General features: G+C 43.3%; 1 protein-coding gene across 1 annotated transcript in view; it reads right to left on the minus strand.

Annotated features, from left to right (window-relative positions):
* Positions 1-599: 599 nt before the first annotated feature.
* The window catches only part of glt8d2 (glycosyltransferase 8 domain containing 2), a 43028-nt gene continuing 25142 nt past the window's right edge, over positions 600-18485 (minus strand). Inside the window, exons 5-10 of the mRNA XM_072269444.1 lie at positions 13613-13730; positions 11544-11628; positions 8628-8740; positions 7349-7515; positions 5054-5166; positions 600-1196 (exon numbers count right to left, since the gene is read on the minus strand). Of these exons, the coding sequence (XP_072125545.1) occupies positions 1024-1196; positions 5054-5166; positions 7349-7515; positions 8628-8740; positions 11544-11628; positions 13613-13730 (769 nt within the window). The 3' untranslated portion in view covers positions 600-1023. The remainder of the gene's footprint in view (positions 1197-5053; positions 5167-7348; positions 7516-8627; positions 8741-11543; positions 11629-13612; positions 13731-18485) is intronic.

The raw sequence follows: 18485 nt of genomic DNA on the forward strand, positions 1-18485 counted from the left end.
CTCTGCTTAAGCCTAACTTCTTTTTACTGGCCCTTGCCAAGGGCCTAGTTATACGCAATCCGACATCTCCTTGAGAATTCAAGTGCACAACTGTGGAGCTATAAGTTTCAATGGAATACTGGCCTGAATATTAGATTAAGGGTTACAAGTGAATTGAAATGGATGACTTATTTTTCTTGTGCATTTGCCATCCTTCAATGTTTGACCTTTGTTTAATTTACAGATTCAATTCACCATATATATGATCTTCTGCGCTTTCATCAAAATCAGGCAGATTACAATAGGAGTCAGGGATTTGAGGCTAAACCTTGATAGTCTTGCCTTCTGTAGAGTGACTTAATTTTGGCACAAGGCTGTCCATTGTATGCAACAGAAGATTCACCTCAAAGTATATTAGGATATTTTTTTTAAAGTGCTCTGAAAGTAGGGGCATAGCTAGTGAGGTTGCATGTATTATCTCAAAAACTCAGACTTAACAGACAATGTCAACCATATAATGCGAGACTGGAATCTGACAGAGACCAGACTGGGTGGCGGGAGAGATTCCTGAAAGCTAGTTTTCTTGAGGTTATCTTTCACCACTTTTTTTTAATACTGGTATACAAAGTTAGCATTTATTTTATTATGTTTTACAGTTGCCTTAAGATAGTTATCTCTTTATTTCCACTTTGCTAACCTAGCATAGTCACTGAATCTGGAGTGTTTTACATTGCACCTTCTTTGTGTGTAGTTTTCAATATCCCTACTGCATGACAGTGGCAGTCATGTTCCTTGTTCCATGTGTAAATCATTCAAAAACATATTCCTGAACATTAGAAAAGCAAACACCTTTTTAAAATAGAACAATTTACACAATGAGTGCATACTGTTTTAAATTTTCCCTAGCAAATAGAACAGGTCAATTATATAATTATTACATTCCGTTCAAAACAAAATCGATTAACTGCTGAGAATTACAAAATCAAAAAACTAGTTTGTTACATCAAGTATAAACAAGTTGAGTTTCTATGCATAGTACAGGTCTTAATTTTTGGGTCGCACAAGTCTAAAAATCTCCATTGGATCGGGAAGATACCACTTCTGCCAAAATTCCATATGTGCAGTGGGATAATCCCAGGGTTTAAATCTGCCATTCCAGTGTAGCAATTTTGCCTCAGAAAGGAAATGTTCTGAATATCTGGCATCAGGGCTCCAACCTGCAGCAACACAATTGAAAAAATCACTTTAAAGCATATTACTTCATTAGAATGTAGAAGAGTACAGCACAGGAACTGACCCTCTGAACCACGATGTCTGTGCTGAACATGATACCAAATTAAACTAAATCTCTTCTGCCTGTACCTGATCAATACCATTCCACCCCACCCCTTCCATCTCAAACACTGCTGTCGTATCTGCATTCACTACTCTGCTGGCAGCCCATTTCAGGCATCTACTGCTCTTTGTACAGTACATGAAAAAGAATATGCCCTGCACATCCCCCTCTCAACTTAAAACTATGCACTCTGGTATTCAGCACTTTTATCCTAGAGGGAATAAAACTCATTTACAACTCTCATAATTTTATGGACATGTATCAGGCCTCCTCTCAGCCTCAAGCTTTGTGTTAATAAACATCAGCACTGCCTGTTTAGTGCAGCATTAATGCTAGTCACAGGTAACTTTGGACTATAGCCCCGTTAAAGGCGCCATATACAGCAAATTTTCCTTCTGCCATACTCTTAATTCTACTCTGAAATGATTTGGTTAGCTATAATCTAGTAATCACCACAAATACACTCTCCTGGGTCTAGTGGACCGTCCGTGCGTGTGTGAGCTGATGAGTGGGTCAGAGGGAGGAGAGGGGCTTGTTTTGCTGTTGATTTTTGTTTTGGTGCTGTTGTTGACGACTGTGTTTCTGTGGGCATGCTATGTTGACTATAGCCGCATTGATGGTTGAATATTGAATGTGTGGCAACACTTGCTGGCTGCCCCCCAGCACATCCTTGGGTTGTGTTGGCTGTAAACACAGACGACCATTTCACTGTATGTTTCAACGTGCAGGTGACAAATAAATGAATCGGAATCTGAGTTTGCTTTCATTTTGCTGCACTTCTCTCAAAGGTTTCATCGGGTTTGGTCGCTCAGTCACGATGCTGTCATGTACTCCAGATGAGCACACAGTAGTTGGACACCAAAACCTTCAGAGTGGAACATAGGAACAGGAGGGAAACATTTAGACCCTAAGTCACTCCCGCCAGTCAATGGGTTTACGGTATCCACTGCCACCCCTTTAACAATTTCCCTTACTACCTTTGGTGAGCAAAAATATCATACCTCATTTGAAATTAAATACGACCCAGCATCCATTTCTGTCGGTGTTGGCTCTGTGCGTGGTAGTTTACTTCCTGTTTGGTGAACTACTCTATATGGGCTACTGACTGTCACTGGGGACTCAGTGCAGGGGTACAGGCCTAAGAGAGAATGCTAATATTGCTTCCTTTGACCTTCCAATTAATTATACTGTTTCAATTTCTGTTGGTCCGAGTTCTGCGCGTTGTGGTTTACTTCATGCTTGAGATATTTGGTTCTATTTTGTAGATCACGACTCCAATCAGATAAATGACTTCCCTCTTGCACTTCTAACAACTTCAACTCAACCGAACCATTCCCTGAATTACAGAAAATGCAAACCTAGTTTAACCACAAGCAGAAACCTTTTAAAATTTTTTGTGGTGAAGGATGTGTACAGTGATGTCAGTATTATTAGAATTACAGAGTCACAGAGCCACAGAAACAGGCCCTTTGGCCCATCTAGTCAATGCTGAACTGTTAGTCCACCTTGTCCCATTGACCCGTACCTGTACCATATTCCTCTCCCACCCATGAAGGTTATATTTCATTATAGGCAGAATAAAATTACAACAATCCCAACAACTCAAGCAGCATCTATGGAGAAGAACATTACGAATTTCACCTTTATCCGCTCATTGGATGGCCCATTTATAATGTTTGCAAATCTGCATTATATTTTACCTCAATATTGTAATGTTCATTCAAATCTAAGTTCCTCCCAGCGCCTTGTTTGCCGCATCGGGCAACAACCTTGCTATTTTCTTAGCGTTTCTCTGTTTTACGAGGCCGAGTTGCCAGCTCGATGCTCAACCCAGCATGGATGGAAGGCATACAGGGAGCCGACCGGATGCGAACCTAAGACCATTTGTCCCGAAGTCAAGTGCGGATACCACACCACCGGTCAGTGACACACATTTCATATCAAAAGCTATCTGAACATCCAGTTTAAATTATAAATGCATTCCTCCTTATTTTCCTAGTAATGTTCATTTCTATATAAAATGCCGTGAATTAAATGTATGCACTAGCAAGAATTCTCCAATATCAGTGCATCCTTTTCTTAGTTCTGGGGCCCAAACCCGCTCACAATACTCCAAATGCCGTCGGACCAATATTCAACCTAAAGCAGCCTAACTAATCAGTTAATGATTCATTGCTGATGGAGCCTTGGCTCCATAGAATCGACTTGGGATTTTGTCTGCAAAACAACAATTGCAATACTTCAAAGTTAAATGTACTGGCTGCACCGCACTCCGGAGTGTCCAAACTATTTAGAAAATCTGCAAGTGCCCTCATAAGAGCATTGAATTTTACTTACTGAAATCAAATATTAGGCTCTGCTCAAAAAAACTGTGCTTTGAATGTTGTGGAAGCAATCTGGAAGCAACCCAAGTTATTTAAAACTAGCATTTAGGTTCTCTGCTGCATTTTGCAAACGGTCGCATTCTGAAAACGAGCAAGTCTACTGTCATTGGCTACTTTCCATCACTTGGTTTAATTATGAAGAGTCAGATGGAATGGAAAAAGTATTTTGTAAATATTGAAGTTAAACAGCCAGATTGGGGTAGATTTTGAAGTTTGCTACTTGTGTTGTAAGCTAACAGAGTGGATTTTTTTCACATGATCCTAAATGTTAAAACAAACACTGTAAGATTCTCCAAACTTCATTTTTTGGATAAAACAATAGACAAATCTTCTTTTAAAAAACCTGGAGACACAAGAGGTTCTGCAGATGCTGGAAATTCAAAGCAACACACATGAAATGTGGGGAAACTCAGCAAGCCAGGCAGCATCTATGGAGGGAAATAAACAATGTTTCAGGCCGAAACCCTTCATTAATTCGATGCTGGTCCCCTCAAATCTAATTAGGTCAAGGATTCAAACTCTACTCCATGAATTGGCAAAGTGTTTGAGCTACCAGATTGATAATCCAGGGGACCAACAATCCAATAATGTTATTTCAATCTCACCGTGACATCTGTGGGTGCTAAACTGATTAATTCCTAGGATTTAAGTGCAACACACACACAGTGCTGGAGGAACTCAGCAGGTAAGGCAGCATCTATGGAGGGGAATAAACGGTCAATGTTTCAAGCCGAAACCCTTCATTAGTGCTGAAAAGGAAGGGGACAGAGGCCAGAATAAGATGGTTGGGGGGTGGGGGGAGAGGAGTACAAGCTGGTAACTGATAGGGGGAGGGTGTGTGGGTGGGGGAGGGGAGATGAAGTGAAAAGCTGGGAGATGATAGGTGGAAGAGTTAAGGGGCTGAAGAAAGGAACTAATAGGAGAGGACAGTGGACTGTGGGAGAAAGGAAAAGAGGAAGGGAACCAGAGGGAGGTGATGGGCATGTGAGGAGAAAAGAAGGGATGAAAGGGAAACCAGAATAGGGAATGGAAAAAGAGAGAAGGGGGAGAGGGAAGAAATTATTGGAAGTTATAGAAATTGACGTTCATGTCATCTTGTTGGAGGCTATGCAGACGTGCATTATGGGATAGAAATTATGTTGCATGATGGGCGGAAGGTCTACATGCAAAATCATTATGCACAAACTGAAGTCAAAATCAACTCTACCACAGAACCGTCACAGTAGCTATACAAGTTTATCTTAAGCATTGCACTGGAGTTAAATACTTTCCACAGTGTGAAAAATATTCTCCAAACAATTTCTCTCTGAAACTCTATTTTTTCTTATTAGTATATCTAGAAGTAGGCTCTTACCAAGGTGGCGAATGTGCCATAACGGGTTCAAGACAGTGTGTTTATTGTGGAACACTATTAACATAGGAGGAGTCACTACCCCTTCACCCAACGCACTGCTGTACAGGTTCTCTCTGGGGGAAAAAAACCAGAAACCCATAATTGTAAAATCACACTCAGAAGTTAAGCAATCCACCTTAGGTCTCATTCTACTGCAATAATAAACTAACGCATTAAGACCATAAGACATGAGAGCAGAATGAAGCCATTCGGCCCATCAAGTCTGCTCCTTCAGTTGATCATGACTGATCCATTTCCTTCTCAACCCCGTTCTCCTGCTTTCCTCCCGTAAGCTTGCACACCCTGACTTATTAAGAATCTATCAACCTCCACTGAACACCCAATGACCTGGCTTCCACAGCTGCCTGTGGCAATGACTTCCACAGATTCACTACTCTCTGGCTAAAGAAATTCCCCCTCAATTAAGTTATATATAAAATATTACTCGCCTTATAATCCAAAATTTTCAAGGTAGTATTCCAGTCACTCTATGGACTTGCCCATTCCAGTCTCAGCGACCTCATCCAATTCCATATTCCAACATGCCTGCCCTCTTTGGCACTCCTGATTTCCATCGCTTCACCTCTACATCCACACTGCCAGCTGCCTGGGTGAAAGTTCAGAATTATCTCCCCAGACGTCTGCTGGGAGTCCTCACTATCCAGACTAAATGGAATTGTGGACAAGGGGAATCCTCCCCCACCCCCACCACCAATTTATTCACTTATTCACTTCTTAATCTTTGCTCAATTCATAAACCTCCCCCATGACCAATCTAAACACTCTCTTCTACAAAGCCCACCCTCCATCTTTATTTCATTCCAACTACTGACTAAGATGCTTACTTATTTAGAGATATAGCACAAATACACACCCTTTCAGCCCAAAGAGCCCTCACTGCCTAATTACACCCTTGTAACCAATTAACCTATCAATCCATAGGTCTTTGGAACGTGGGAGAAAACCAGAGCACCCAGAGGAAGCCTATGTGGTCACTGGGAGAACGAACAAATTCTTTACATACAGCAGCGGGAATCGAACCGCAATCTTACAACCGGTGCTGTAAAGCATCCTATCATGACTGTTGCTCTTCAACTGTGAAAGTAGTACACAATGGGTATGCACCTATTCCTACATTAACAAAAGGAGCAGACGGAGGAAGTGGCAAAAATGGAACATCACTGTGATCAAAAAGTCCATAAGTGCTCGTGCTGGAGGAACTCAGGCAGCATCTGTGGAGGCAAAGGGATGGGTTGATGTTTCAGGCTGGGACTTTCCTGGGAAACACAGCTCTAAATCTACTGGTGTTATCTCCCGGCCACAATCCCTCCCCCCACAGAAACATGGTTTTGGGAAAGCGGAGTTAGGCCACTTGGCCCATCGCTCAGCTCCACCATTCCATCATGGCTGATTTATTACTCTTCTCAACTGCATTCATTTATTTTTATGTTTTATTTTATTCAGCGATAAAGCACAGAGTAGCCCCTGCCATCCCTTCGATCCACCCCACCCCTGCAACCCCCTACATACCCAATTAACCCTACCCTAATCACAGAACAATTTGCAGTTACTAATTCACCTGTTTGGTATATCCCTGGTCTGTGGGAGGAAACTAGAGCACCTGGGAAAACCCATGCACCCCTGGGGAGGATGTACAGACTCCTTACAGACGGCACTGGAATTGAACTCCAAACTCTGGAATGCCCCGAGCTGTAATATCGTTGTGCTTTCTGCTACACTACCATTCCCTTTCCTTCACCCCATAACCTTTGACACCTTTACTCACCAAGAACCCACCGACCTCCACTTTAAATATACACAGTGACTTGGTCTCCTCAGCCATTTGTGGCAACGAATTCCACAGATTCACCACCCTCTGGCTAAAAAAATTCCTCATCTCTGTTCCAAAAGGACATATTTCTATTCTGAGGCTGTCCCCTCTACCCCTCTAGTCCTAGACTTCCCTACTATGGGAAACATCCTCTTCATGTCCGCTCTAACTAGGCATTTCAATATCCGATAGGTTTCAATATGGACCCGCTCGTTCTTCCAAACTCCAGTGAATATAAGGCCTGAAGCTATCAAATGCTCATTAACCCTTTCATTCCCGGGATAATTATTGAGAACCTCCTCTGAACCCTCTCCAATGCCAGCATATCTTTTCTTAGATAAGGCATCCAAAGTTGCTCACATTACTTGAAATGCTGAGTGACCGATACCTTATAAAGACTCAGGTTGGGAAAGAGTGCAACTTACTCCACATTAATCACCATCCACTTTTCCAGTTGCTTTGTAATGTGCTGCCGTTTCCATTCTGTGACATTCGCAATGAAGACCCCAACATTAAAGGAACAGGTCGTGGGGTTTATGCCCAGAGCTCTCACCGTTGCCTTCCTGTAATCCAAATGTCCCATATAGGTTGTCTGGAAAGAAATCAGATTTCTGATTGTATTTCGTCATGGAATTAATTTGACTAGGGAGGAGGAAGCCCTTATTAGCAAAAATCTTTCATTTATAAAATACATGAAAATTAAAGTAAGTATTCATTTTAAAAGCATTGAGAATGAGTGCCTAATTCATTCATAATTCACGATTCATTTGTGAATCACTGTTCCCAATATCCAGTTGCATCAGAGCTTGGTATGGGAACTGCTCTGCCCAAGAATCCAAGAATAGTTGCAGGGTAGTAGTGACTAAAGTAATGCTAATACAGAGCCAACGACTGGGTTCATTTCCTCTGCTGTCTGTAAGGAGTCTGTACGTTCTCCCCGTGACCCTGTTTCCTCTGGGTGCTCCACATCCTAAGTCCTAAAGATGTATGGGTTAATAGGTTAATTGGTCAACTGGATGTAATCAGGCGGTGCAAGATCATTGGGCCAGAAGGATCTGTTACCATACTCGATCTCTAATTAAGTATCTTTTTTTATGTTGCTGAGAGTAGTGAACACAGCCCAGTCCAGCACAAAAAAACAGCCTTCACTCTAAAGACTCTGTCTCTATTGCCTCTCTTTTGCACACTTCCACCGGATAGAAGGTACCACCAGCTCAAGGTCAGCCTTTATCCCACTGTTGTAAGAGTCTTGAACAGACTTCTTATAACAATAAGGATGAACTCTTGATCTCTCAGTCTACCTCATCTACCTTGCACTTTATTTGTCTACCTGCACTACCCACCTACCTACCTTCCCGCTCACCTGGCCTCACCTATCACCTAGCAGCCTGAATTCCTTCCCCTCCCCCTCCTTCTTATTCTAGCTCCCCCCAACCCCTTTCTTTCCATTCTGATGAAGGGTTTTAGACCAAAAAGCTCACCGTTCATTCCCCTCCGTAGATGCTGCCTGACTGCTGAGTTCCTCCAGCATTTTGTGTGTGCAACCCTGGATTTCCAGCACAAGCAGAATCTCTTGTGCCTGTATCTGTAACGCTATATTCTTTTTCCTTGATATACTTATGTTTGGAATATGTGCAAAAGCTTTTCGGTGTATCTCAATACATATCACAATAATGAAGTACTTAACGCATTTGATCTGATTACCTGCATTCCCATACTCCGAACCATCTCATGAGTTGAGGTGAGGTCACAATCTGTTGAGAAGGCAGCCGCGTGGCCAGGATTCAAGGCTGTGTTATACAGATCCTGGATATCACCTGTGTGATTAAAACCAAATTCAAGTGGAGAGGGGTGACTGTAACAAGCAGGTGAATCTGTTTAGCAAACATTACTAACAGCACAAACAGGGAGGTGGAATAACTACTGAAAACACAGAATGTGGAAAAGTAGGATTGGGAGCAGGATAATCAGACCTTCAAAACTCCTCTATATTCAATATGGTCACAGCTTATGCTCTATCCTTATACCACATTCCCACTCTCTCCCCAAACCCCTGAGGTCTTTGCAACCAGAAGTCTATCTTCTTAGAGTCACGGAGTAATACAGCACAGTAACAGGCCTTTCAGCCCATCTGATCCATGCTGAGCACAGCATCCTCACTGCTAGTCCCTTGGCACATAACCCTCCAAGCCCCTCCCCTCTGTTTACCAATCCAAATGTCTCTTAAATGTTGCTTTTGTACCCACATTGACCACTTCCTCTGGCAGCTCATTCCAGGTACTCACTACCCTCTGTGTAAAGAAACTACCTCTCAGGTCTCTTAAGTCTCTCCCCTTTTATCTTGCATCCTTGCCCTCCAGCTTTGGACTTCCCAGCCCTGGAGAAAAGTCTATGGCCATCCACCTTACCCATACTCAAGATTTTATAAACTTCTACAAGGTGATCTCTTATTCTCCTACTCTCCAAGGAATAAAGATCCAGTGTAGTCAACTTTTTCCCAATAACTCAGAGCCTCTAGGCCAGGTCACATTCTTGCAAATCCCTTCTGCTCCCTCTCCAGCTGAAAATGTCTTTCCTATAATATGGTGACCAAAACTGTACACAATACTTCAAGTGGGTTAGAAATCTCAGGAAACTTTCCTTCACACATAGGATACCACAGACCCGGAAAACCCACCCACAAATAGTTCTGGAGAAATTTCAGGACTGAGAAGTTTTCAACGGGGATGAGAAGGCCTGTGGTGGGTAAATAGTTAAGATACAGCTTGGCTGTGATTGCATTGACATGGGCTGAATGGCCGCCCCCTGTGCCTACGATGCAGACTTTAGCAGAGGTCTGAGTGCCCAGAGTGGGCACTCAGACAAGGTCAATGCCAGCACGGGATGCTCAAACACCATCTATAAATGTGGCAATGACAGAAGTATTGTTGGCAGAATCTCGGATGGTGACGAGCGGGCGTACAGGAGTGAGGTAGACCAGCTGGTTGAGTGGCGTCGCAACAACAACCTCGTACTCAACGTCAGTGAGACCAAGCAATTGACTGAGGACTTCAGGAAGGGGAAGTTGAGTGAACATACACCAGTCCTCATGCAGGAGTCAGCAGAGGAAAGGGTGAGCATTTCAAGTTCAATGGGTGTCCTCATCTCTGAAGATCTATCCTGGGCCCAACATATCGATGCAGGTATGAAGAAGGCATGCCGGCGGCTATATTTCATTAGGGGTTTGAGGAGATACGGAATGTCACCAAAGACTCTAGCAAATCTTGACAGATGTACCATGGAGACTGTTCCAGCTGGTTGCATCACCATCTGGTATGGAGGGGCCACTATACAGAATCAGAAAAAGCTGCAGGGCATTGCAAACAGCCAGCTCCACCATGGGCACTAGCCTCCCCATCTTGAGGACACCTTCAAAAGGTGATCAATGTCTCAAAAAAGTTGCATCCATCATTCAGGACCTTCATCACCCAGAACATACTATCTTGTTATTACTACTATCAGAGAGGAGATATATATATATATATATATATATATAATTTCTTAATGTTCTCTCTGGCCTTGTGGTACCAAAACAAACTCTTACTCAATGTCAGCAAGATCAAGGAGCTAATTATTGACTTCAGGTGGATGAAACTAGAGGTCCATGAGCCAGTCCTCATCAGGGGATCAGAGCTGGAGAGGGTCAGCAACTTTAAATTTCTTGGTGTTATTATTTCAGAGCATCTGTCCTGGGCTCAGCTGATAAATGCAATTACAAAGAAAGCACAGCAGCGCCTCTACTTCCTTAGGTGTTTGTGAAGATTTGGCATGACATCTAAAACTTTGACAAACTTCTGAGTTGTATAGTGGAGAGTTTATTGACTGCCTGCATCACGGCCTCATATGGTAACACTAATGCTCTTGAACAGAAAATCCTACAAGAAATATTGGACATGGCCCAGTCCATCATGGGTTAAAACCTCCCCAGCATTGAGCACATCTATACGAAGTGTTGTTGCAGGAAAGTAGCATCCCCACCACCCAGAACATGCTCATTTCTTACTGCTGCCATCAGAAAGGTGGTACAGGAGCCTCAGGGTTCACACCACCAGGTTCAGGAATAGTTATTACCCCCGCCTCCCCAACCATCAGGCTCTTGAACCAAAGGGGATAATTTCACTCAAATTCACTTCATCATTGAAATGCTCCCACAACCTATGGACTCACTTTCAATGACTCTTCACCTCATCTTCTCTATGCTTCTTTACTTATTATTATTATTTCTTTCTTTTTGCATTTGTACAGATTGTGTCTTTTGCACACTGGTCGAGTGCACAAGTTGGTGCGGTTTTTCATTGATTCTATTATGGTTATTTTTCTGTTATGGATTTGTTGAGTATGCCTGCAAGAAAATACACCTCAGGGTTGTATACGGTGACGAATACGTACTTAGATAGTAAATTTACTTTGAACTTTGGGCTTTGTAATTTATAGTATCTTTATCTATTACACTGTACAGTTGTCGCAAAACAACAAATTTCATGACATACATCAGTGATATTAAACCTGATTCTGACCCACACCACCTAGTGAGGTGTAAATATGCCATTGTTCCGTAAACATCATCAGTATGAAAAATACCTTGTATGATGACATCATCGTCCAAGTAGATCACCTTTTCGTGATTCCGGATAAAATAAGGAATGAAGTATCGGACAAAATTGAGCTGAAATAGGAAAACATTCCATGAGGAGATGAGAACTAGAACATCTATTTCTACATTGATCAACAAATGGGAACCTTGGTAAATGCAAAAACCTTGCCCAGAGATATTATACTTCAGTCGGGGTTGTACCTGACCAGACTCTAGACGGGCAAAAGCAACAGATGCATTGGAACATCACCACTTCCAAGTGCTCTCCGACATGTTATCCCAATTCAGAATTGTCACAGCAAACACGAGCTATTACAGAAGCTGGAATCAGGAGCAAACAACAAAGTGCTGGGGAAACTCAGCAGGTCGAACAGGGAAATAGGCAGTCAATGTTTCAGGTCAAGACCCTTCATCTCAACTTGTCACTGTTCCGTCAGCAAAAACTAGAGAAAATTTACAAGGATGCCTCCAGGTTTAGAGAGCATGTCCTATGAGGAAAGATTGAGTGAGCAAGAGCTTTTCTCTTTGGAGTGAAGGAGGATGAAGAGGTGACTTGATCGAGGTGTACAAGATGATAAGAAGCATCATCATAGAGTAGGCTGCCAGTGCCTTTTCCCTAGGGTGGAAATGGCATAATTTTAAGGTGATTGAGGAAAGTATAGGGGTGATTTTGGAGATAGGTTTTTTTGCACAGAGAGTGATGAGTGTGTGGGATGCACCTCTGAGGGTAGTGGTAGAGGCAGATACATTAGAGACATTTAAGAGACTCTTAGATATTTCTATCTAAGAAACATGGGAGGGTTATGTGGGAGGGTAGGGTTAAATTGATCTTGGTGTAGGTTAATAATAATAGGTATCCGTTAGTCTCGTGAGACCATGGATTTGCGCCTTGGAAGGTGTCCAGGGCGCAGGCAAGGTTGTAGGGAAGACTGGCAGTTGCCCATGCTGCAAGTCTCCTGTCTCCATGAAGTTGTCCAAGGGAAGGACACTAGGGCCGATACAGCTTGGCACCAGTGTCGTCGCAGAGCAATGTGAGGTTAAGTGCCTTGCTCAAGGACACAACACGTTGCCTCAGCTGAGGCTCAAACTAGTGACCTTCAGATCACTAGACCGACACCTTAACTACTTGGCTACGTGCCAACACGTGGGTTAAAAGGTTGGCACAACACTGTGGACCGAAGGACCTACACTGTGCTATAATGGTCTATATAATCAGGTACTAAAACTGCAATGATCCAACATATGTTCAGAATCCAGATAGCCAGCATCTGACTTACTCATTAGTCCATAATATGAGCTAGGTGGTCTAGAACATGTGGGCAGGCTGTGGGCCAGGTGTGGAGTCAAAGTCCCAAACCCTCAGGTCAGGAACTTTGGTGGGTTGCAGTCAGAGTGCAGAGGCCTTATATGTTTCTCACTCTCTTTAAATTCACTGGGTTCACTAAAAAAAAATTAGCGTGTAGCATGTTAAAAACTGATTTTAAAAGATGAGCTTTATTTGTCACATGTACATCGAAACATCAAGAGGTACAGTGAAATGTGTCATTTGAGTCCACGACCACAATATCTGAGGATGTGCTGGGGGCAGCCCATACGTGTCACCATGTTTCCGGCACCAACATAGCATGTCCACATGTTACTGAGCTTAACCCAAATGTCTTTGGAATGTGGGAGGAAACTGGAGCACCCGGAGGAAAACTCACAGAATCAAGGGAGGAACATACAAAACAGTGGAGGGAAATGAACGCAGTGTGCTGGCACTGTCAAGTGCTACGTTAACTGCTAAAAGTGGGAGAATAGAATGTGGTTTGGTATTAATAGGCCTGAAATCCAATAGTCCTGAAAATCTGCTGTGTTAATATTATCAAAGTCCAACAAGTACTGTATTATTGGAGTTTTACAAGTACAAGCGATTGAGACCTCTGAGAAAGGAAAAGGTTTGAAAGAGCTTTCCAAAGGGCTTCACTCTTCCACCATCCACTGTGCGAACTGGAATCGTCAGCACCACCCCAGAACATTGAGGAATGCTCTACTTTTGGGTAGCACACATACTCACAGGTTGAAGTAACTCAGGCCTTGCAGAGTCAGGTCTTACTTTCCCCTCGAGTATAATAGGGTTGAATTCCAATATCTTGTACTGTATTTCTTTCAGTTTCGTACTTTCAATCCATTTGCTAATGGGGGGAGAAGGAGGAAGAATGCAAAAGCAGTATAACCATCAGACAAATGGCATGATGATTAGACAGGAGGGCAACAGGCAAATGATAGTAAAGCAGTCTACTGTCGTGAGGATTCTTGTTCACATTCTATCATATATTTCCACACTGCCAACAGAAATTTCTCCATTCCTCCCCCCACCCACTAAACTAACAAGCAGAAGAATTGTCAGAGATACAATTGAATAACCAGAACTTATTTTCTGTGCTTGGAAATGCACTTTGTCATTAGTAGTTTCCCTCAACATCAGATTGCACCCAGTGAGCACAGTAACATTAAATACCAGTGACTTTAATGACCAGCAATAGCGTTGAGGAGATTGTGAAAGAATCAAGAATTGGGATCAGGAACATCTTCAAATTCACAACTGATCTTGGGTGAGACTACCTTGTTCTTGTATCCACTTTCTGAAACCTAAGGTCACCTGACCCCATCATCTGAGACAGTTTTATCTCAGACATGATCCATCGCTGCTTAGTATGATGTCGGCAATAGGAATTGTGGAGATGCCCATGAGTTTTGGACAGAAAAGGATGGGGATCATTCTGCGTGTCATTCTCTGGGTGACCTTGTGGCAGCACAAACTGCCTGTCCAATGCAGATTCCATTGAAATCCAATAGATATCGTGTAACACGAGTAAGTCCGCAGATGCTGGAAATTCAAAGCACACACAAAATGCTGGAGGAACTCAGCAGGTCAGTCAGCATCGATGTTAATGAACAGATAGTTGATAGCTCGGGCCAAGACCCTTCTTCGGGATTGAGAAGGAAGGGGGAAGATGCCTGAATAAAAAGGTGGGGAGAGTGGAAGGGGGATAGCTAGAAGGTGATAGGTGAAGCCAGGTGGGTGGGAAAGGTACAGGGATGGAGAAGAAGGAATCTGATAGGAGAGGGGAGTGGATCTTAGGAGGAAGGGAAGGAGGAGGGAATATACTAGGCAGGTGAGAAGAATGAAAAGTCAGAGTGGGGAATAGGGTGGGAGGGGGGAGGATTAGTTTTCTGGAAGGAGAAAGCGATATTCATGCCATCAGGAGGGAAGGTACCCAGACAGAATATAGGGTGTTGCTCCTCCACCCTGAGGGTGGACTCGTCTTAGCACAAGAGGACCAGCATGTTGGAATGGGAATTAATGCTTGGCCACTGGGAGGTCCTGCTTGTGGTGGATGGGACCGAGGTGACATATCAGTGTGATTTACTGCATGAGAAGCTTTTATTCCCAGGTACATCAAAGGAACAGGCACAGACATCTACTGAGAAATTTCTCAAAAATAGATAAGATAGTGGGGGGGGGGTCAAAGATCTAGGGTGAAAGGGGAAAGATTTAAAAGGAAATACAGGAGCAGAAGGAGGTGAATGTATGGAATGAACTGCGAAAGGAAGTGGTTGAGTCAGGTACCGTATAGTAGAACCATTTCAGAAACTTGGATAGGTACTTGGAGGAGTGAGGCTTGAAGGGGTATAGACAGAACACATGTAATAGCCACTTCATTGGACAAAAGGGTCTGTCTCCATGTTGACTTCCTCTATGACTTTATGACATTATGACATTAAGACACATTTTAGACCCTGTCAATGAGGCTGCACTTGGAATACGGTTATAGGAAAGACATGGTTAAAATAGAAAAAGGGTGCAGAGGAGATTTACAAGGATGTAGCCAGAACTAGAATGCTTGAGTTACAGGGAATAGGTTGGCCAGACTAGATCTTTATTACTTGGAAAGTAGGAGAATGAGGGGTGAACTGACAGAAGTATTTAAAAATCTTGAGAGGCATAGATAAAGTGGATAGTAATAACTGTAGGAATGGGGAAACGAAAAGTAGGGAGCATAGATTAGAAATGAGAGGGAAAAGACTTATAAGGGACCTGAGGGGCAACTTTTTTGTATAGACGGCAAAGAGTGAATGGAAGGAGCTTCCAGAGGAAGTGGCTGAGGAAGGTACAATAGTAGCATTTAAGAAACACATAAGAGAGGTAGATGGAGGAGGGAGCTTAGTGGGATATGGACTGAATACAGGAAATTGGGACTAGCTGGATTGGCAATGTGGGCACTGACTGGCTCACTGAATGCTCAGTTGTGGTCGCCTCACTACAGGAAGGATGTGGAAACTATAGAAAGGGTGCAGAGGAGATTTACAAGGATGTCGCCTGGATTGGGGAGCATGCCTTATGAGAACAGGTTGAGTGACTCCACCTTTTCTCCTTGGAGCGACAAAGGATGAGAGGTGACCTGATAAAAGTATATAAGATGATGAGAGGCATTGATCGTGTGGATAGTGAGAGGCTTTTTCCCAGGGCTGAAATGGCTATCACGAGAGGGCACAGTTTTAAGGTGCTTGAAAGTAGGTACAGAGGAGATTTCAGGGTAATTATTTACGTAGAGAGTGATGAGTGCGTGGAATGGGCTGCTGGCAATGGTGGTGGAGGCAGATATGATAGGGTCTTTTAAGAGACTTTTGGATAGATACATGGAGCTTAGAAAAACAGAGGGCTATGGGTAACCCTAGGTAATTTCTAAAGTACATGTTCGGCACAGCATTGCGTGCTGAAGGGCCTGTATTGTGCTGTAGTTTTTCTGTTTCTATGACCCCTCCAGCCATTATCAATAGTCTTCAGAGATTATCTGTCAGGCATTAGTGGTTGCATACCCAGTCCTTGTGATATGCACCAGCTGTTCATATGACCACCCACCACCTGCTCCATATGATCAAGTGCTAGTGGAGGGAAAGAGCACCCTACACCTCCTTTGGTGGAGATGTTTATCCACCCTACCACTCCACTACAGAGTTCACCATTTCCATCTGCAATTGAAGATACAAGAGACTGCTTTGGTTGAGAGGTTGGTTATGGCTAGAATCAACTCCTGTCTCAGCAAGGACCTGGACCCTCTGCTATTTGCCTATCACCACAATAAGTCTACAGTGGATACTATGTCAGTGGCTTTTCATGTGGTCTTGGATCACCTATTAATACCTATGTCAGGCTGCTGTTTATTGCCTACAGCTCAGCATTTAATGCAATCATTCCTACAAGTCCAAACAAAAAGCTCCAAGGCCTGGGCCTCTGTACCTCCTTCTGCAACAGGATCTTTGACTTCTTCACTAGAAGACCACAGAATGTGCAGATCGGACATAACATCTCCACTTCGCTGATAATCAACACAGGCACACCTCAAGGATGTGTGCTTAGCCCATTGCTCTACTCCCTCAACACCCATGATTGTTTTGCCAGGCACAGCTGAAATGCCATCCAGCGAGATATATCAGCTAGTTGAGTGGTGTCACAGCAACAACACTGCACTCAGTGCCAGTAAGACCAAAGAACTGATTGTGGACTTCAGAAAGGGTAAGATGAGAGAACACATACCAATCCTCAGTGAGGGATCAGAAGTGAGCAGTTTCAAGCTCCTGGATGCCAATATCTCTGAGGATCTACCTGAGCCCAACATATTGATGCAGTTACAAATAAGGCATGACAACGGCTATATTTCATTAGGAGTTTGAGGAGATTTGGTATGTCACCAAAGACACTCATAAACTTCTACTGATACACCGTGGAGAGCATTCTAACTGGCTGCATCACCGTCTGGTATGGGAAGGGAGGTGGGGAGCTGCACAGGATCAAAATAAGCTGCAGAAAGTTATAAACTCAGCCAGCTCCATCATGGGCGTCAGCCTCCCCAGCATCCATGACATCTTCAAGGAGCAATGCCTCAAAAAGGCGGTGTCCATCGTTAAGCACCCCTGTCACCCCGGGGTGTGTGTGTGTGTGTGTGTGTGTGTGTGTGTATACATACACACATATACACATATATACACACATACGTAATTCACAGATTTTTATTATTATGAATTGTAATATACTGAATATACTGCTGGTATGTCACACTGTGTGAGCATGTGGCCAAATGGTTAAGGCATTGGACTAACTACCTGGAGGTCATGAGTTCAAGCCCCAGCTGAGGCAACGTGTTGTGTCCTTGAGCAAGGCACTTAATCACACATTGCTCTGCGACGACACTGGTGCCAAGCTGTATGGGTCCTAATGCCCTTCCCTTGGACAACATTGGTGTTGTGGAGAGGGGAGACTTGCAGCATGGACAACTGCTGGTCTTCCATACAACCTTGCCCAGGCCTGCACCCTGGAGAGTGAAGACTGTCCAGGCGTAGATCCATGGTCTCGCAAGACTAACGGATGCCTTAATGTCACAACACATTTCACTACCTATACGATGATATTAAACCTGATTCAGATGCTGATCTGTAGCTTTGGAATTTGGATTAACGATCTGCTGGAGGAACCCAGTGGATCAGGCAGCCTTTGTCGGGGTTGGGAGGAAGGAATTGTCAGTGTTTTGGGTTGAGACCCTCCATCCTTAAATGTTGACAATCCTTCTCCCCCCACAGATGCTGCCTGACCCACTGCGTTCCTCCAACAGTTTGTCTGTTGCTCGATTTGTAGCGCAATCATTTGTAAAATCTATTTCAACAAGGGTTTCTAGCAATGTTATATTTTTAAATATCCGCAAACATAGACAATTTGCCCATTTTAACCATTTTGGATTACTTAACACATATGCCATTTATTCATTTATTGATTCAGTGCAGAGTAGGCCCTTCCAGACCTTCGAGCTGTGCCAACCAGCAATCCCTCAGTTTAATCCTAGCCTAATCACAGGACAATGTGAAATGACCAATTAACCTACTAACCGATA

Source organism: Mobula birostris, chromosome 9 (assembly GCF_030028105.1).
Source record: "Mobula birostris isolate sMobBir1 chromosome 9, sMobBir1.hap1, whole genome shotgun sequence".
In the NCBI taxonomy this organism is placed as follows: Eukaryota; Metazoa; Chordata; class Chondrichthyes; order Myliobatiformes; family Myliobatidae; genus Mobula; species Mobula birostris.